Raw genomic sequence first — 21,017 nt, forward strand, 5'->3', positions numbered from 1 at the left:
TAACCACCAACTTCGACTTCGTGTTTCAATATGGCCGCTCCTCGCATCAGCAGTGATAACATGAGGCGAAAACTAAACATGTTACCGTTAAAGGACACAAGCGTAGGAGGTTCTTAAAGAGACAGACTGATTTTAATTTTGAGTAAAACTATAATGCTAAGTCAAATGAATTTAAAGTTATTTTCAATATACGCACCATTTTCAATGCAGCAGTTGATTGTGCTATAAAACGGCACTGTGCGCCTGGAAGGTACATAAAACCGCCCTGTTTACATAAAAGGAAGCTTGTGAAGTCAAATTAAAGGAGCAGCATTATGTTTTCCAGACACAAAGTGTCATTTTACAGCACAATCAAGTAACTATTTTAACTTCAGTTGTTACAAAAATGGTGGATACATCAAATATGACTTAAAAGAAATGTGACTTTTTTTAAGTCGAAGCTGTAATTCAACAGCTTGAAATTGGGCGCGTCTCTTTAAAAATCATTTGTTGCAACATCCATCGTGTCAGTATGCAAGTCTGATGCAGAAAGAAATACAGATTCAGGTTATTAGAAAGTTTATTAAATAATAATAATAATAATAAAAATAACAGATTTACAATATTTAGTCAAACATGAATTATCGGTAATATCTGCACAAGTTACATCTTGAAGACAACAGTCGCTTAATCTTACCAAGCAAGTCTCCCAAGCCAGTGCTGCTACAGCGCCTTGGTGGCAATGCTTTGCTTTGATCTGCATTAAACCAGTTAGTAAAAATACGGAAAATTAAGTCGGCGTTTGTAACTTGGTATATGGTAGAAATTCTGGTAAGAAAGGGAGGTATAACTGGTTTTTGAGTACATTATATAGTCCTTTATGTTGATGATAACCTGGTTTATAACTAGAAGTTGAGTGTGGCACAGAAAGAGAGCACCTGAGAGAACCAGATCTAAAGCCCCCCTAACATGAACCGCCTCCAGAGTTCAAGAAAACTAAATACGTACACGTGTCATTCATCTGAGGACGCAGGCAGCAATAACTATTTACAGAATCGTGAAATGAACTTTGATTACCAAAAAACAAACAAAAAAAAAAAAACAGATTTAAAACTGCACTTCTGAACAAACACTGGTTAGAAAAAAAGGGTGCGTCGGATGCTGACAAGTGCTCTAGTTGGAACATCATGCAAGTGAGTCACTAACATGTGAGGGGCAGCCAGACTTCATGCATAGATCCTGCTGTCTGTAGAGGGAAGACGGTCAGACAGCCGCCAGCAGCTCCACTGTTCTGAACGTTACTCCTCGTTGTCTAAACGAGACAGAAAAGGAAAACTGATTAGAATGAGGCGTGAGGGCGTGCTGTGGTGGCGCAGGGGTAAAGCACAACCCACATATGGAGGTCTTAGTTCCCCGATGAGGCTGTCGCAGGTTCGATTCCCGGCCTGGTGACCTTTGCCGCATGTCTTCCCCCCCTCCCTCTCATTACCCACTTTGAATTTCTAACCTAAAGCGACGCAGACTGGATGCCACACATCTATCGAGAAAAACGATAACGACGCGTGAACGTCGGCGACCACTTTGGAAAAATGCCAAATAAATATCATTTATCACAACCCATCACAGTTTAAACAAAAATCTGTTGTTTTAAGTCTGGCTAATATTAGCATTAAGCTAAAGCTCTTCTGTATTGTTCTGTAATAGAACAAACTGATGATCAGTTCATATTCTCACTGAGGCAAACTCCCTTCCCCATTGTTAGAGCTTAACGATCTTTGTTTGGAAACCAAAAAGATAGAAAAAAAAGAAAGTTAAAATTGATTTTATGGTTTTAGACAGAATTCATTTCATAAGAGCAAGGTTAAAAAATGTCTAGGTTAGAGATTCCTAACCTAGACCAACATCCTCCTAAATCTGAGTGTGAATAATTATAAGTAGGGCAACAGACTACAGTTCATTAACACAGAACGCTCTCCAAGAACCGCTCCACACATCTTTTCAGAAGTGTGTGGAGCTGCTCTCTGCGTGGAGGTGATAAAACATCTGCCAACGAATCCTCAGACAAATCCTCAGGGAAAATATCCGACATGTGCAGCTTCTCCTTCAACACAGTAAAAATAGAAATCCAAGAGTTGTCAAACAGAAATGTTTGCTAGAAAAAAAAAACAAAAAACAAAAAAACCCCAACATATCTGAAGACTATTTGGATCCTGAGGGGAAACCTTTCAAGCCTCTCCACCCTCCAACATCTATTTCTGGTGTGGCCACAGTGTGACAACAGATCAGGCACAGAGAATGACAAATCAGGGAAAGCAAAGGGAGCGTTTCTCCATCTACCCAATCCCTTGACAAGTTGGTGCAGTGACGCATGAGAAGTTGGTATGTTGGAGACTTAAATCTGGAAATACTGAAGAAAGGTGATCCAGATGCAGTCTGCATAAACCACTGAATATTCACAGCGAAATAGAGGTGCTGAAAACATATTAAAACACACAAACATTTCCTGGTTGTTTAATCAACCATTCCTGGAAATATCATAGCCTTCCTAGGAAATTTCCACAATTGGGGTGGGGGGGGAGAAAAGTACAAAAACTAAAAGAGTGTAAAACTTTTGCCAAGTTGAATTTGTTGATTTGTAGTTTTATTTTCTGAAAATCTTGAATCAACAGTGTTCATTTTGGCTTCTGATTCAGAAGTGACATCAAGGGCAAGTTGAAAATGATCATAGCAGATCATAATTGTTATTATAATAATAAAATCTGTGAGGCATAGGGGAAAAGAAAGGTTAAGCACCTTGAATTCAATTTTAAAAACACAAAAAAGTAGAGGCCAAGATAAACAGTGTAGTTTCCCCTTTAAAAGTTTAGGGGGAAAAAAGTGTTTTTATTCGTTTTTAACTGGTCAACCACAATGGTCACAGAATGGGACAAGAACACAAACTGTTAAGTGGCAAACCGAATCTAAAAGGTCTATTTTTATTACAAAAAAAAAAAAAAAAACTCAGTGTAAAAATACTTATTTTCCCAGCAGAGTCAACTTTTAAGTCCGGAAAGAAAAAAACATTTACCACACGGTTTTAATCTTTTTATGCTTGTTTAGACGTGGAAAAACTTGTTTTTAAAAAAAAAAATTACTTTATAAACAAAACCCACTAACCTTCTTGGTATGCACCGTCAGCCATCACTAGATGAAGGATGTTTGGGTACAAGTGCTGGTGCTCAGTTCCTAGGATGTTTGACACCAAACTGGAACCCAGTTCAATATTCTCATCTTCATCTTCATGTATAGCCTTGGGGGAAAAAAACAAACAAACAAACAAAACAGGTATATATATTGCGAGGTCAGAAGAAAGAATGGGCTGATTTTAGACACTCCTAATGACTAAATCTGTACCTTTATCTTATTATAAGCTTCGATGAACTTCTCGAATCCCATCTGCTGCTCTAGGTTGAAGCGCAGCTCCTCCAGGCGACTGTAGATGCTGTCGTGATGGCGAGCCTCCACACCCTGATCGTCTCCGCTGCCATCTATAATGGAGAGGAATGAAGCATTTGTCTTCTTAGGATGCTTTGGTTTACATGAAAATGTCTCCAACTATAGTAGAAAAGGCTGAACGGGTAAAGGCAGGTGCTAGGGCTGGGCGATAAGGCTTCAAAATAAAACCTCTGATTTTAATCCATTTTTTTCCCCCTTACTATGAATATGTTTAATTCTGAGTAATAATATATATAATTAATGATAGCAAGAAAGTTGGAATAAAGACAATTTTACCAGAAGACAGTCTTAAAATTACGAGAAAAATGTTGTTCTAGTGAGAAAAAACCAAGTTTCAAGAGTTACTGATATCTGATGTGATCAGTCTGTGTGGTTCTCTCTCTGAAACAGACTCAGTCGTTTTCTCGACTGCTCTTGATAATAATCTGATGCTGATGTGTTAAAAAAATGAAGAAATGTCTTTACCTGTAAAAACAATACCAACGTACAGTATAACTTAACGAGATGCTCAGTAGTCCTCGGTTTAAATTTATTTTTCATGTTTGAGCTCTCGTAAAATTACTTCATTGTGTTAATAATACAACTTTATTATGGTAATGACGCTTCTTGTAATACACTGACTTTGTCCTACGACTCTGATATTTTATTGTGACTATATTCTTGCAATATTATAACTTTATCCTTGTAATAATAATAGTAATAATAATAATAAAGTTGACCTGAATTCAAATTCCAAACAAATGGAAGCTGCAGAACTCGCTTCTCAAAGAAGATAAATAACATTTTTGGACGTGCTGACAACAATGGAAAGTGCTTTTGATTTAATTATTATTATCACCCCCCTCCCCCAATTTTCCAAAAACTACATCTTCAAAAACCAAAAATTCAATTGCTCGATTTCTCCGTTTCACGACTAACTCCTACGACCACGCGTGGCGCTCCCTCCTACCTGACTGCCATTCTTCGTTGAGCTGCTTGTCGTCGCTTTGCCGCTCCTCTCCGTCTCCATCAGCCAGCAGCTCCCTGGCCTCGTCGTCTGCCGGACTCCCGTTAGAGCACTCCTCGTCTTCATCCTCGTCCTCCTCTTCGTCCTCGTCGTCCTCCTCCTCCTCGTCGTCGTCCTCTTCGTCGTCGTCCACAGCCATTCGGTTGTTGTCCTGATCGAGCTCGGCGGCTATCGTGTTGTACAGCTCGCCGTCGCCCGCCTGTGGGGGGTTTCCGTTAAAATCTCCGGCTCCGTTAACGTCTACAGGGTTTCTGTCGCCTTCTTCCTGCAGCAGTCTCTCCATCGAGGCCCGGATGTCCCGCAGGTCTTCGTCTTCGTACGCACTAAGAAACAGAGCAGAGTCTCACAGTGCGCTCTTACCCTGCAGTAATTATTCTCCATCTTGATTCTTAAATTGAATTCTTAAACATTTTACAATACAAATATTTTGTTGGCAGAAGATTCTGAACACAGAGCCTTAACTCAAAGTACTCACATGCCTTAAAACTTCCACATTGTCATTTTATTTATGATAGATCAGCATAAAGTAGTGCATAATTATGATATTACAAGAAAGAAAAAAAAAAAAAACCTGACCTGGTTTTGCAAGTTTACAAACCAAAATCTGAGAAGTGTGGAGTACTAGCCCTGTCCCGATAACAAATTTTTCTGGATGATAAATTGTCCCAGAAATTATTTCCATAAATGATAATATTGTTGTTTTGAGGCCATTTTCAAATCGTATATCAACAACGACGTAATAATGCAAATTCACCCTCTCAAAGACTGATAAACTTTAACTTTGTATAGAACACTTAATACTGGACCTGGAATATATTTTAAATATATAAAAAAAAAAACAATAGTTGAAAGATGGATGATAGAAAATATGTTCAAAAACCGACTTATTTCAGTTATTTACATTTGTAAAATTCTCAGTAAAAAAAAAAAAAAAAAAAAAAAAAAATCGATTGAGGTTTGTGTTTCCAACGAGACGAAATGTGGAAAACCTCAAGGACATTACTTTAGCGCGGCATAGACTGAAATGATTAAATTCACAGTCGGCATGACTTACTCCTCAGCATCTGATTGGTCGTCGTCTTTAACAGCCTCCTCCAGATCCTCAATTTCCAGGTCTTTGTCCGGGGAAACGTTAGCCTTGCTAGCTTCATTGGAGTCCTGCTCAGGGCTGAACAGTCGACTGAGGTCGGGTAAAGAACACGTCCGCAGCATCTAACGGCGCAACCGGAGCAGGAAGTAATGTGAAGAAACTCGATAAAACATATTTATTAGAAAATTCATGAAGTAAAATATAGGATTTGGCACTGAACGACCCTAAAGCCAACTGTTTGATGCTTCCAGTCAAACTCCAGACAAGAACAGAAGGATGCTCATCACCTTTGGGTTGTTGGCATCAAACATGCCGGCAGAGAGACCGATGAGAAGGGCGTCCTGGTTCTTGGTGCGCAAAGGTGAGACGGATCGTGAGCGAGAGGCCAGAGAAGAGGATGACTCATCCATGGAGGAATTGGCGGACATCAGTGAGAGGGCAGCGGCGCGGCGGTGAGCCGGCGAGCATTTCAGAAACAGCGGCTCTTCGTTCTGAGCCGAGCCTGGTGAGGGTGGATTTAATCAGAGTTATGATCACAGGGGGAAACAAGCGGCCATGACAGCGGAGATGTTCGCCTTACATGAGGAGTCGGTTGGCTTCTCTGAACTCTTCTCAATGTCCTGAGTGCCCGTTGGTCCTGTAACGCCCCCTTGTGGCCTGTAAGACGAAGACACACACGCAGTAATGAAATATGACGGAACATTAAAGTAAGATTAAGATTTTTTTTTAATTCGGGAGAACAAAGATACGACATTACCCAAAGAAAGTCGTAAAAGAAAAAGAAAAAATCACTAGAAAAAAAAGTTGTTTTAATGAGAACAACGCTGCAGTACAGTGGTCAAGATCTGACGTGACCAGTTCTTCAAGTCCATGTGCCACGTTCTTCGAAATGGTCGTTTGAACACATCAGCATCATCAAATTTACCATTTTTTGTAAGGAGTTCTCATAAGATTACTACTTCATTTTCCAAACATGACGACTTTATCATTCTCATATCATTTCGACTTTGTGATAATGAGAGAACAAAGCAATACGACAACTTCATTTCCACACCATCACGACTTTATTCTCGTATTATGAATTTTCATAATATGTCTTCACTGTCATATTATTATGACTTTATTCTTGTAATGTTAAGACTTTTTTCTTAGCCTGGCCCTGATACTGTAATGTAGTGAAAAGTTATTACAAATGAAAAACCATTGTAGGGTTTCGCTGTAGTTGTATGACAAATCTACATGGAGTTTGTTTTTTTTGCTATTTGCATTAAAATATCCTCAAAATCTGCAGTTTATTGCAACATTTATAATCCAACACATATCAGTACTCACATTTGCTTCTGGGCTTCCTGTTCCCAAGCTTGTTGCACATTAGCAGGTGGATTTGACTCTTGTTTAGGACTCTCCTCCAAAATCACTGACTCCAGGTCGGCTGGATCTAGAGGAATTTAACCAAAACAAGATTTTGCTTTGCTGAAAATGAATACGAGTCTTGATTGGTAATCATCTATAGTGATTATTTATATTAATATCGAGCTAAGAGATAACTTACCCTCTATATCAGCAAGCTCAGGCAGTAGCGATGTGTTTACCACTGACGTTTTCTGATCTGAATCCTGGTTTCCATCAGTCGGTCTCTGAGCCACAGCAGAGGTCAAAGGTTCACTGGGAATTTTCACACCATCAGCTGCAGCAGAAAACAGAAAATACACCATTAATATTAGACAATGAAAGCACCGAGGGTATTCTTGTGCTTTCATTTGCGACCCTCTCGCTCTCTCTCTCAAAAATAAAAAAGTTTAGAAATCTGTCATTTCCAGATCATAAAGGGAAATCAGAATCAGCCAGAAATGATTTCGATAGGCCAGAGCTTCACAAAAACGTGCGGAACAAAAAAAACAACCAAAACAGATCAGATTGCTGATTTCATGACATTGTCTGTATGAAGTACATCTGCAGCCGATGCTTTAGACAATGACTCAAATTAAGAACAAAAACCAGAGAAGTCCGTACGCGTTGTGGAAACCTCCAGCTGTTCAACGAGCGGCTGAAGCGGCTCCGGCCCCTGACACACCGGACTCGCCTCCCACGCCTTCCCGGGAGCGTCTTCCTGAAGCTCGCCCATCCGTATGACTTCCCCCAGCGTTTGATCTGAGACAGAAAGCAGGACAGCAACAAAACAGACCGTTTTCTAAAGCACGCACTTCCCATGTCCTCCCTCAGAGTCGACGGTTGTTACCGGCGGTTGTGATGCACGTCTCTCCGAGCGTTTGCTGTGCAACGGCGAGGACGAGAGGAGCCGCTGCCTCCCACCTCTTCCTGTCTCCACCAGGGCCTGGCCTTTCCTCTGGAGATGCTAAAGTGGCTAGCAAAACAATGAGGAAAAAAAAAAAAAAAAAGATGAGAACAATTGATGCACCAGATTGATTTTTGTTTGCTTGGAAGGTTGAACTCACTGCTTGATGTGGAACAAGTTTCTCCAAAGGCTTGCTGAGGCACAGGGAGCACAGGCAGCTCCGCCACTTCCCACTTTTTCCGGTCTCCGTCCGAAGAGCGCCGTTTCTCAGCGTCTGGCTGTTGGGGCGGAGCAGGAGTCGGTTCTGATGGTGCCGGTGGCGGAGGAGGAGTTTCCTCCGCCTCGTCCACCGGGCTCTGGGCTTTCAGGTTCTGGTTCAGTCTGTGCAGAATCTGCTTCTTCTCACTCTGTCGCACAGGAGACATTAGTGGACGTCGACTCTTGGAAATTTATTTACACAAAAATCGACCGGCACGTTAACAAACCCGAGTCACGGTCGTTGCCTCAGTTTCGTTCAAGTTCTCCTTTGGTGGAGTAATCTGTAAATGAGTGAAAACAGTCACAATTTAGCGATACAACTACAACCGTATGTGCGTATTGTTTATTGTGTCAATTAATTGATTATTCCAACAATTAATCAGATTAAACACATGGTCACATACTGCAGATTTTTCAGTCAAGCCTTTTTTTTTTAAATCTTAGAAATGCGTTAAAAAATACAAAACAATTCAATTCACTTTTTGAAATAAGAAGGTTAAAATTTTATAGATTAAAATGCAACATAGCATTCCTTTAGTGAACACTGGATATGTTAATAGAGTCTTCATTGGTTAATGCTTTGGTCATTTTGTAGCAGTGTGATATTTGTATGTAAAGTGTAGAATAAAATATTATTATTAGGATAATTTACAGTAAAGGATGCATCTGTAGTGAAAAAAAAATACTAACAATACTTTTATTCTCAGCCCTTTCTGACATCAATACGTTGTTGGGCTGATCTGTTGATTATTTTTTGGATTACAAATTAATGATAGAGTAGCAACAAGTGCTTAATAGAAGATTTTTCAGAAATAATTTGAACCAGGTGAAACTAAAACTATTCCAACGTGAGTTTTGAGTAGGACATTTGTACAGTGTTTTTTTAAATTTTTTATCTTAAATGCAAACTGTATATAATTTTTGCACAATTACTGCTGTGAGTGAGGTGTTCTTCCACGCAAACTCCAGTTAATAATTATTTGACTAACAAATCAGTGGACAATCTGATTAATCGTTTCAGCACACTGACCGCTCCGACGTTCTCCAGCGCAGCGGTCATGGAGATGGGCGGTGTGGAGGCTTCGGATGAGGGCTGGGCCGAAGCTTTGACGGCTGGGTCGGGCTGCGGCGGCGCGGCCTGTGGAGAAGGACAGTCGGAGGAAGACGCCGCGGCTCCTGCTGCACTTACGGGTGCGATGCCGCCCTTGGCAGCTCGAGCTGCAGCAAGCTTTAACAACAACAGAACGTAGCCAGTATTGGACTTTATCCATTTTAGACGGGCGTGTATGAAGGCAGTGTGAACCCTACGTGGTCCTCCCAGGCCTTCTTCTCTCTCTCGTACGCTTCCCTCCTCTTCCTCTCCAGCTGCTCCTTCAGTACAGCAACACGGGCGTTTGCCTGAGCCTCAGAGAGGTTAGACAGACACAGATATGAATATACACGCACTGCAAAACAAAATCTTACCAAGTAACTTTTCAGCAATATTTAGGAGCTTGTTTTAAGTCAATAATTTCTTAATATATAGTTTAAAAGAAAAAAAATTATCTATAACTCGGGAAAATGTCTTGTTATAAGTAAAATAATCTGCCAGTGGAACATTTTTTTTTGGTAATTTATATTAATAACTGACTTAAAAACAAGCTCCTATATCTTGTTGAAAAGTTACTTGTAAGTTATTTCTGATTTATTTCAAATGCACTAAGATGTTTGCACTGGAACTAGACAAAAATACTAAGATTTTGTGTTTTCTGATCGTCATATTTACTTACACTCAATGTGGGCACGGGTGCCATTAAGTTGGAGATTTTACCGATGCACTTAAGATTTAATTTTTCAGAGTGGACTGATGATAGAAGACACAATTTCAATTAAATTAAGCAAAACAAGAATTTGATGCAGTCTCTCTACGCCACATCAAGTCAAAATGACACATAAAGAGTCAAATATATATGCAAACATTAAGTAAACTCATTTATGGAAGTTGTAAGGAAACTACAAGCGTCTATCAAGAATGGTGGTGGCAGCACCAGGCTGAATGAGGACCATCCTCTGGTTTCTTTATTGGTCTTTAGCAGCCAAATGGTTGAAATGTTGGCAAAAACTTCCACATTTTTCACAATGAATAAAGCAGCCTAACATTAAAGTACTGGAACGCCACCTGGCCTGAAATCTGTTGAAAGTTTACAGTCGGGGCTTAAAAGCTGGATTTGTACCCCAGACAAACTCTACTTCCTATTATCCGGCCAGAGTTATACCAGGAACTCTGTGATGGTTATAAAAACGAAACATGTCTCTGCAATTTGTTAAGGGTCATTTACCTAAATATTAGTCATGGTGTACATTTAGCTTAACCTGCTGAGACAGAGACAAGTCCAAAAGGAGATCACACACACTTGCACCAAGTTCTTATTTTTTAAAAACAGTGAATGACAAAAAAAAAAAAAAAAAAAGAGATGAACTGCATCATTAAAAGCCCAGAATTAATGGCATTTGTGCCTCTAAGCAGCAGCCTACACATACAAGGTTAAACAGAATAAAACAAATAAAACAAAAAAATGATTTTTCTGAAGCCTAAACTATTTATAGAAACACCTCTGACCTTCTTAAAGAGCAATTCCAGAAGTTATAAATCTGAGAAGTAAATAAAAATGTCAGTGGCTTTGAGCTTCTTGCAGACTCACTTTTAAAACCTGTATCTTTTTCCTCCTGAGCTCTGCCTCCTCACTTGACTCCTGGCTATCAGAGCCGTCGCTGTCATACTGAAACACACACACAAAAATATCAGAGAAAAAGACAACAAATCTCATTGCAGCCGCTTTGACGACTGACGGTGTGTGTGTGTAGGTGTGCACCTTCTCTCCTCGCAGCCGGGCTTTGATCTGTTGACGCTCATTGAAGTTCTGCAGGCGGATCTGCCGAAGTCTTGCCAAGTACTCCTGGGAACAGATCAGTCCTTCATGAACGGTGAGGAAAACACTTACTGTCTACATTTTGTTTAGTCGTCATAAACACTAAACACCCACGCATGCTTAGCAGTAGAGTTGGGCAACATGGCTCAAAAATAAAATGCTAGATTTTTTTTCAGATCAGATCCGACTTTTTTCTTGCTTTTTCTAAAACAAAACACACACACACAAAAAACAAAGTTACAAATGACAAAATATTTTCAAAAAGTGGCTTTTATGTCAATCATTCCCTTCTTATTTGTATGACAAAATATTAGGGCCAGGTTACAAGAGGATATGGTCATAATATTAGCAGAATAAAGACAGTTTCACCAGAAAAATATCTTCAAATTACAAGAAAAAAAAAAGTTTGGATAATTTTTCTTATTTTTGGAGTTTTCATAAAACTACAACTTCATTCTCTTAATATTAGAACTTTATTCTGGTTATATAACTACTTTATTGTCATATTACTACAACTGTATTCCTAATGACTGGAAAAAAAAAAACATTTACCATTATATTTTGTGATAGTTAGTCTGAATTCAAATCCAAATAAAAAGTTGTAAAATACTAAACAGATGTTCCAAAAATGTAATCTACAAAAACGGATCATTTCAACCAGTCATAAGGTGAGCATCTCACTAGAACAGCAAATAAGAGACAGAATTAATCAAATCAAATTTTGCAAACTTCATGCCATGAAGAACAGCTTTGTGTATCAGTAAAATACAAACATGGTTTAAAATAAATAAATAAATAAATAAATAAAATTTGCATGAAACAATGGCCGTTGTTGGGGAAACACAACGAGGAAACCAAACACAGGGAGAGAGCTTGATGTTGCACTGCTGGGTGGAGTTATGGCTGCGTCACAGGGGGATGGATGGAAGGGGTTTGTGCAGACAAGCCAGGCGTGCTGTGATTCAGATGGAGAGTCAGGTTGGGGCGTTCGGCTCTGGGCTCCTACCTCCTCCTCTTTGTTGACTTTAGGTCGCCGGAACCGAGCCGAACCGGCCCGGCTTCCATAGATTGCAGCCAGGTTTTGTCGAGTGCCCTGTTCAGCATTCAAGTCAGCCACACTTTAGACGGATACAAAGCCTCAGCGTCTGACTACAACAACATTTAAGTTGGGAATGTGAAGTTAAAGCGCCACCGATCAATGTTTAGCTTTAAGGGAAAAAAAAAAGATGAAATACTGCCACTGCACCATTACATTTATTTAATGGCTGCATGACAGCAGCCTTCGAAGCACGCAGGCGTAAAAATAATCAAATTGGAACATTAAGAAAACCTAGTCAAAGTGCTAAAGTTGGAGTTGTACTGCAAAAGAAAAAAAAAATCACAGTAATATTTTTGATAAAGCCGTATAGCATATTTCTGCCACTAGGGGGCAGCAGGGCTCTTAAAACTTCTGATGAAACTGTGGGTTTCCAATGAAGGTGTTTTCATAGACTCTCCACAAAACATTTCAAAACTACTAATAACCAATTTAACACATACAGAGTATCTGCAGGTAACAGCAAGTCAAATTTAAAACTTTAAAAACCTGTTTAATGCCACCTTGAACTAATTTTAAGAGCAAAAACTGTAACTATAGGGGATGGTTGGGGGATACAGCACCCAACAAATTTATCAACTGGTGATAAATTTGAACTTACTCCATGATAGATGCACAAAGCTAGTTAGCAGGGGTGCATTAGCAGACACTTAGCAATAGCCACAACCACCTGGAGTCAGAGTGCGCAATGAAGAAGTCTGCACATGACTCAAACGTTTCCTTAACCCAACTGTCCCGCAAGGAAAACACCAAACAAAGATGATTAAATAGTCCTGCCACAACAAAATTTAAGACCCAATTAATATCTTTAAGGTCAAATATTTAGATAGATGCATGAATTTAAGACTTTCTAAGACTTATACAGATTGTGCAGACTCCCTGACACAGTCATCAATATGTAACGGTTTCATGCATTACGTACCAGCTGTCCCTCAGCTTTCACTTTGTTGAGCATTGCTTCTCTCTTGCGCTGTAGAAACTCCTCGACCTGAAAGGCTCTTTCGGCTGGTATCTGACCGCGCTGCCTACAGACAAAACACGGCAACAAATATTCAAGCCGTCTTCTCAACTCAGAAATCTGGTGGTGCTCTTTCAAGTGGGACTGACCGGCTAATCTGGGCTTGTTTTGAAACGTGGTGCAACCTCTGAAGTTCTCTCTTGATGACGTCGGAGTTTAGTCGACGGGCCGGTCCGTTGAGCAGCACTGGGCCGGCAGCAGCTGGTACGCCTCTGGAAAAAAAATCCCCCAAAGAAACCGGATAGAAATATATTTAACTCTTCTTTCCTCCTTGCTCAAAAGATTAGAAAATAATAATATATATATTTTTTAAATCATTCTTATTACATAATGTTATTCCATTTTAAAATTCTGAGATACTTCAGCTGATAACGTCATTCTAATGTGAATCATTCCTAATGTATTAGGCCACATTTTATATACTTAAAGCAATTTTGATCTGCTGCTTTGATGGTTCAAAAACTCGGCTCTGTGTGTAAAACCGGGTTTCTTATTCCATGAGAGTAGCCAAGTTCTACTTAAAAACTCCAGTTATTACAGGTACGTGTGAAAGTGTGTGAATACGTTTGTAGCCTCCTGGATACATTTAATAAAAACAGAAATATTAATTTACCTGATGGGACTGCCAGGTCCTGCTGAGGGTCCCTCCCTGCCGGGGTCTTTGGGTTGGGGTTTAGCTACTTGGTCCACAGCAGCGTAGTGGTGTTCATATGGGCTCAAAACAGAACCTTGGATCCCCACAGCCCTTTTACCACCCACAAAACACTGAAAACACAAGATTAGGACCCTGATTTGAAGCATAAGAGGAATAAAGGGGGTAACTTTACTTAAATGTAATTTTTAAAAAAAGTCACCACCTTCCTCTCTGGGCTGCTGCCTCCACTTGAACTCAAGACATGTTTCCAACCTTGTTCTCTGGCTTGGTTTATTCGACTAATCTGCAAGACATTATTGATACACAATTTCATTCATGTTTGAGGCTCAATTCAATAATGTCTTTCAGCTTATGAAGAAGGGAAAATTCTATAACTTCTTTAAAAAAAAAAGAAAAGGTTTGATAGACCTTCACATTTTGAGGGGCGGTAAAGGAGTAGGCCACTTGACCAGCAGTAAAATAGTGTGGGTTTGTAAAGAGAAAGAAAATATGTGGATCCCAGTGTGTAACGATTATAAATCTGAATACTTTCATGTGCATTTCTCTTCAGTACACCACAATCACTGCTTTGCAGAACCATCTTTCACTCCAGGCAAAGACTTCTGGCTGTGTTTCTGCTAGCTTCGCACATTTAGAGCCTGAACACAGCAGCATAGCTGAAATCAAGTACTAAGTGTCATTGAACATTAATTTTAAATTTCTATCACAGATTTCCAATTCAACTAATTCCTCTGTCTCCTTAAGAAGCTCCTACTCTTTCCAACACTCCGCCTTCAGAACTTCATCACAACAAAGCTACTCCTTTAAGAAGTTTACAAATATTCTTAGGAGCGATGGGCTTAGACGTAGTCCCTATGATAAGTTTCTGTTAATTTATCACATAAAAGCCTAATAAAAGACTTTTGCAGGACACTATGGCTCATCTTTTCTTTCTCATATCTCTTCATTTGCTCGCCTTTCAACAGGAACATCTGAGAGGGAGAGAGAATGACAAAAAGGAAAAGCCGCACACATTTAGACATTAAAAACAAGCTAAACGTCATGCTTACCTGTTCTCTCCGTTTCCTTTCCTTCTCTATCAGCTCCATCCTTTTCTTTCTGATGCCATCCTGCAGAAGAGACAGACGCACCACAAACTCAAAAAAATAAATACAAAAATTTTTTTAAAATACATCTTAAAGAGCTTCCCCTAGAGGTGAGAGGATGCAGAACTGCTGTCACAGGGCAGGCAGGCGAAGAGGGAAAAATGACTGGTTAGGAAAAAGATAAACTCAGGCAGAAGGCTCCGAGTGGAAAACCAGGTGAAGGCAGGGATCAAGTGTAATGGGAGGGATGGAAAAAAAAAAAAAACACAAAAAAAAAAACAACTGAAAAAGTAACCCACGTGTGTGGGTGAACGAATGGAGGAGAGGAAGGGCAACACTAACAGAGAACACAAGTTAAATGGGGGCGCTCAGTTGTACCTCGTGCTTTTTCCTTTCTTCCTCCACTTGACTGATTCTTCTGTGAGGGGCTGCTGGGAGAACGGCCTGAGCAACATATAACATGTGGCTTCAGAGTTGCCGACATTTTCAACACACGGGAACACCCACTAACATTTAGACAGCATTCAAGCAAAAAAAAAAAAAAAAAAACAACCCAAAAACAATAACAAATCAGTATGAGAGACTAACCGGTTTGTGTTTTACTGCAGCTTTCCTCTCCGAAGGCTTCTTTGCTCCGTCGCCAGCCTTCCTCACTGCTAAAGGCACTCCATATTTACATGCTGGTTTTGTAATTTTCTGGGCTGAAGTGAAAAAAATATATGTAAAAAACAAACAAACAAAAAAAAACAATAAGGGGAACAACAGGGCATCCAATTTATGCTGCAGGCACATCCACTAAATATGTAAATCAGGATCTAGAAAGCAGTGAGTTCCTCCAACTGGACAAAAAACAAACGGTAAAATGCAGAGTGTGACTCTTAAAATACAATTTACTACTAAATATTGAATCCAAGCAGTCCTTCACACTTACAATTTTGAAGATAATTATATTACAATTTAATATATGGAAGTTTTATCCTCGGTCACTGAAATTAATCTTATTGTACAAATAAGAGGTTCAGAAATATGAGAATGGAGAAAGGCAGGAAGTGTTGCTATGCCAATTAGTGAAGCTATCTGTTTAACAATATCATGGGAAACAGCAGTCATTACAGTGAGTTTAATGACTGGACACAACTTTGGTTACCCATCTGAAACCTAGGCTCTTATTTTGAAGGCATGTTTTCCTCTGTGCTCCTTCCTGAAAGGCTTGGATGAAAATTGATTTAGCATTAGCTTGGCATGGCTGGTAGCCATCAGGCTGATGTAGCGTGACAGCATCACTTTTCTATTCCCACAGTGAATAGAAAAGTGATGCCGTTTGGATGACTTCTGCTATGGCTTCTTTTTTTCTACTGAGCATCCAAAATGGTGGATAATACTTTTTCAGACAGACTTTAATTTGACACAAAATATTTTTAAATTGTGGGATCCCACTATATTTGGACTGTACGCTGAAATTTAACAGAGGATTAAAGATCAATTAGGGCTGAAATGATTAATCAACTATTGAAATAATTGTTAACTAATTTAGTAATCGATTTATTGTTAATTGGAGTATACAGACTCATTTTGCATTTGAGATAAAAAAAAAATTGTAAACATGTTTGACCAATAACTCCTCAAACAACCTAGTTTCAGCTTCACCAGGTGAAACTACTAAGTACATTTTGCTGTCAGATTAATACAAAAAAAACACACTTAATTTAGAAAAATAACTGAATAATTGAGGGGGCTGGTCAGCGACCTTTAATGCATTTTTAATAGCATGAAGCTTAAGCTTAAGTAATCTGTGGAATGATTTATCATTTATTCAGAATAAATGATTAATTAATAAAAATAATCGCTAGTTCCTGCCCCAGGTTGAATTGTTTGACGCATTTTGAATCATTTTGCCCAAAACCAGCAGTAGAAAGTTGGGACTCACTGCAGCAGACAGCACTGCATGAAGGCTCCTTACCTGATGGCACCTGTGCCACGCCCATTTTAGGCTGCTTGTGAAGAAAAGCATGGCGGAATTCCTGAGCGATGATCTGAAAGGAGAAAATAAACCATTTTCCTCTCCATCACAGAATCTGATGGCTGAAAATAACGGCAGGAGAATTGCGGAACTCTACCTGTGGTGTGAGAAACCTCTCTATCCTACAAGAGAGGAAAGGCTTGTCCAGAATACTGCCGATCGAAGGCCTCTCCCGGGGGTTGCGTTTAAAAAGCTGCGCCAAGAGAGAGCGTAGCTCTTGGGAATAGTGAACAGATACAGGAGGGAAAGAGCCTCGAATTATCTTCAGTACCAGGTTCTTCATGTTGCCAGCTTCAAACTACAAAAAAAAAAAAAAAAAACAGTTATGATGATTACCTAGAAAACACTGAAGTTATCATGGGTAAGAGTGGCAATCATGATTACAACCAGGCTCAGAAAAAATAAAGAAACATGGTCACTGTAATGCTGCAAAGGATGCATAAAAACGTACATTAATATGTAAACAGCTAGCACACATCAAATACTTACTGCATGCTTAAGAGTGCACATTTCATAGAGTACACACCCTAGGGCCCAAATATCACTGCAGAGGGAAGGAAAGTAGGAAAAAATAAGACAACAACAAGGAAACAGACGGACAGAGATATGTTTTCCAATCAGTTTGCACTCATTCAGTTGGGCAATTGTGAACAACAAGTGTTTTTTTCCCCCTCCATAGTGAGATATAAATACATTTTAACCCTTTATTAAACTTGAAGAGCTTCCTAAACATGACTTCACTGACTGTAACTAAATTGGATCGGATGACATGGAAACCTAAAAACAGAGCAGGAAATCAATATTGGCTTCCTGTTGTGGATGTAAACAAGAAGCTGACATGCTATCCTCCTGGCTTTATCTAGAAACCACCTGCTAATACTGGAGGGAACAAATCAGGTGAGGACATATGGATTGTGCAGCAAACGCTACAAGAGAAATAGAACAAACCCCCAAATGATTCACTTCAACAGAAGATCAGGTACCTTTTATTGTTGTACGGCTTGTTTTCACAGATCTCTGGTGATAAGTAATATGGAGTCCCTATGCATGTTCTCGCCAGTTCTACAGTACTGAAAAAAAAACAAAAAGAGCAACATTCTTGAGTCTGTTTAAAGTCCAAGTTTTATCGTTACAGGCATCTGCCAAACATACCTGTTCAGGACCCTGGCGATCCCAAAGTCTCCAAGTTGAACCGTCCCTTCTTTTGTCAAAAATATATTCTGCAGAAGAATTTTTAATCAAAGAACAAATACACGATTGGGAACACAAGATTTGCCAAGATCTGGCTACGAGAAGGAACAATACCTGAGATTTAATGTCCCTGTGGAGAATTTTCCGCCCGTGTACGTGCTTCAGGGCCAGGCAAATCTGCACAAACCAATCTAGGATCTGAAAAAAACAAACAACAAAAAAAAAACTATTTCAATATGAACAATTAACATTTATTTGGCAGCATTAGAGGAAGCACAAAGCTGTCGGAAGCTTCCAGAAAGGAAGTTTTCCCCATCAGCTGTTCTTTCAGGTACCAACTTTTAAACAGTAAATTAACAGAAAGCTGAAAGCATTACAGAAAAGTTGCTTTGTTTATCCTTCACGTGTTTAGCGTCAACAAATGTTGCCTTTGTGGTTAAATGGAAGTGAAATCCGGTTAAACTGCAGAGCTGTGTAACGCCCACTGCTCTCGCATCCACTCTGGTCTTGATGTAAATAATTAATGATCCCGACAGAAAATCTTCTTAAGGGGCAACAAACTGCTGCAACCAACGACGGGGCGATTTAAACACATAGCAGCAAATTGGAGCTTCTTCCTCTGTAATACGGAAGTATTACATGTACTGTGCAAAAACAAAAGGTTTGTGAGCTGATTTGTAAACAATATATGTTGAAATAATTTTTTATTGGATCAATGTCTAACATGGAGCTTTTTATGGCGTTTTAAAATGTTCCGTAATTTTGAGAGAAGTCACTGTTTTGCGAAAAAAAACAACAAAAAACCATTTATTTTATTAGAAATGCTGAATTGTTAGACCAGTTAAATTATCTTGCTTATTAGTTAAACATCGCCTGCCCTTTATAGCTCAAAGAGAAGTCGGAACTTGTCAAAAAGGATCAGAACTTCACTAAGTTAATGATAAGAAATCAGCCACAAAATATCTGGACGGTGAATTTCTAGATGAAATAAATGATAAAGTTCCAACTTCTTCATTTAGAACTGGCAAAGTGTTACAGGCTTACTTGTTCCTCGGGAAACAGCACTCCTTTCTGAGAGTTGATCTTTTTGAAAAGGTCTCCTCCCTCACAGTAGTCCATGACAATGTAAAGGCATCCCCCTTCTAAAGAAAGCATAAGAAAGACAAATTAAATGTCATTAATAAAATACTTTCAAGATTCTTCACGGAAACACAAATGTGCGAATACCTTCAAAAGACTCCTTATACTGCACAATGTTGGGATGACTCATGTTGGCAAGAACAGCAACCTCTCTCCTGGACTCCTGCCTCTCTTTACTTGACATCTGTGGAGAGAAATTAAAGGATAATTTGTTATAATCGTGATGAAGAAGTAAAATGGGCTCCTACTGCCCATAATAAATAAGAGCTTACTCCAGATATGCCAATCTCCTTGATGACATACTGGCGTCCATCATCTTTGGATTTCACCAGGATGGCTTTTCCAAATGAGCCCTCCCCAATTTGTTTCACCTTTTCGTACTTTTCCATGCTACTGGAGAGACTGGCTCCGCATAGTGGATCTGAAAATAAATACAGACAGCATGGGAAGACTGAAAGCTTTGATTGAGGGCTTAGAAACAGTGAAGCGTCGATTTTATTCTCTGATTAGAATCCCGAACTTTCGCGTTATGATGCATTAATGTTGAATCAATATGTCAAACATTAATTATTTACTCTAAAAGGGTTGAGATGCCGAGAAATTACATACAGCTGCCAAATGGCTAATGTTACCGTAGCGAGACGACGATGTGAAAAACCAAATTCCTGCTGTAGACTACGACTGTCCCGTAAAGGCTCAAGGCTCTGAGCGATAAAACGCGGCGGCTCATTTAGCAACAGTTCGTAAATGCTAACAGGAGGCTAATTGTGTATTACCATTAGTTCTTCGCTGCTTCTCGCAGAAATTCTGCTTCTTGCTGCCGTCCTCGAACTCACTCTAACTACAGTGGCTCTTTCTACATTTTTATTGGTCAGCGTCTCCCTTCTCGACCAATGATTGGTTAAACTAACTGCCCATTACGTTTTATGCCCACCCCAAACCAACGGCTCTGTTGCTGTGGACATTTCCCTTAGCAACCAAAAGGCACACCGTGTTAACTACAATGGTTGGTGAGTTTAACCTTTTCACAGCGTCCAAGAACTAGTTTAACTTACAAACTATATTAGTTAACACAAAACAAAGAGTTCCTCGTTTGATAGATAGGTATCGTAAGACTCCCATTAACGTGGTGGGAACTGATAAATAATGCTAATCATACTATTCAGAGGAAAATCTGAATCAAAATGGTTTGATAGAATCATTTCTTCACAATTTATGTACTGCTGTTTATTTAATAAACAATGTAAAATGAATAAGGCCAGGGCCATAGAATCAGAATAAACTTTAATGACCAGGATTGTGTGCATAAACATGAGATTTGCCATTGTTGACATTTCATTGTTGACTGACTATGAAAACATGAATGAGTGAGCCATGGCATTTCTGGAATGTCAATATCTCTCACAAAACAATAGAAGTGGTGCTGATGATAGTAGTGTTAGCACTAACTCCCATATAGAATTCTGCTGGAAGGCGAGAAATAGACTTTTACCAGCTCTCAAACCAAAATAAACAAAAACAAGCAAAAAAACAATGTCACAATCTTTAAGATTTAAAATCTAATATCGCAAGGTTTATGTTTCTATCTGAATTTTGTAAGTTTTTTTTTTTCTAAATTGTTAATCTTTTTAAAGAAATTAGCTTTTGTTCCTTTTTTACTCATATTAAATTAAACACACACACACGGATAGAACATTAAATTTTTTTTGAATGTATTTATTCAGTGTATGTATTTGGAAATTATGCTTAAATAATCGCTGGAATAGCCATTTAATCGAT

General features: G+C 39.2%; 1 protein-coding gene across 5 annotated transcripts; it reads right to left on the reverse strand.

Moving 5' to 3' along the window:
* Positions 1–541: 541 nt before the first annotated feature.
* nek1 (NIMA-related kinase 1) lies at positions 542–20,137 on the reverse strand. 5 transcript variants are annotated; one of them, XM_028028503.1, is made up of 36 exons: positions 20,015–20,137; positions 19,511–19,659; positions 19,326–19,422; positions 19,143–19,240; positions 18,213–18,296; positions 18,060–18,127; positions 17,891–17,977; positions 17,397–17,451; positions 17,005–17,205; positions 16,848–16,920; positions 15,476–15,588; positions 15,266–15,331; positions 14,852–14,911; positions 14,726–14,773; positions 14,005–14,085; positions 13,761–13,912; positions 13,237–13,359; positions 13,052–13,154; positions 12,040–12,126; positions 10,977–11,060; positions 10,806–10,883; positions 9,433–9,528; positions 9,155–9,352; positions 8,352–8,405; positions 8,027–8,273; positions 7,810–7,926; positions 7,584–7,721; positions 7,123–7,257; positions 6,903–7,008; positions 6,151–6,227; positions 5,858–6,072; positions 5,535–5,692; positions 4,424–4,803; positions 3,373–3,506; positions 3,136–3,268; positions 542–1,291 (listed from the first exon to the last, which is right to left on the reverse strand). In XM_028028503.1, exons 2-36 carry the CDS (start codon positions 19,625–19,627, stop codon positions 1,278–1,280), a joined length of 4,077 nt encoding a protein of 1,358 aa, XP_027884304.1. In that variant the 5' UTR covers positions 19,628–19,659; positions 20,015–20,137; the 3' UTR covers positions 542–1,277. The 5 variants fall into 5 exon arrangements, with proteins under 5 accessions (XP_027884304.1, XP_027884302.1, XP_027884303.1 ...); XM_028028501.1 differs by having other exon boundaries at positions 7,810–7,935; XM_028028502.1 differs by lacking the exon at positions 20,015–20,137 and adding an exon at positions 19,871–19,976 and having other exon boundaries at positions 7,810–7,935.
* Positions 20,138–21,017: the final 880 nt, after the last annotated feature.

This window comes from Xiphophorus couchianus, chromosome 9 (genome assembly GCF_001444195.1).
Source record: "Xiphophorus couchianus chromosome 9, X_couchianus-1.0, whole genome shotgun sequence".
Lineage (NCBI taxonomy): Eukaryota > Metazoa > Chordata > Actinopteri > Cyprinodontiformes > Poeciliidae > Xiphophorus > Xiphophorus couchianus.

What these genes read in the sequence shown, in the direction of transcription:
- nek1 (XM_028028501.1), bottom strand. Translation starts at nt 19,627, where the DNA reads ATGGAAAAGTACGAAAAGGTGAAACAAATTGGGGAGGGCTCATTTGGA. An exon ending in TGTGCACTCTTAAGCATGCA is followed by an intron (nt 17,206 to 17,396) that starts GTAAGTATTTGA and finishes TTTTTTTTGTAG; the next exon opens with TTTGAAGCTGGCAACATGAA. An exon ending in AGAGATATGAGAAAGAAAAG is followed by an intron (nt 14,086 to 14,725) that starts ATGAGCCATAGT and finishes AATGTCTTGCAG; the next exon opens with ATTAGTCGAATAAACCAAGC.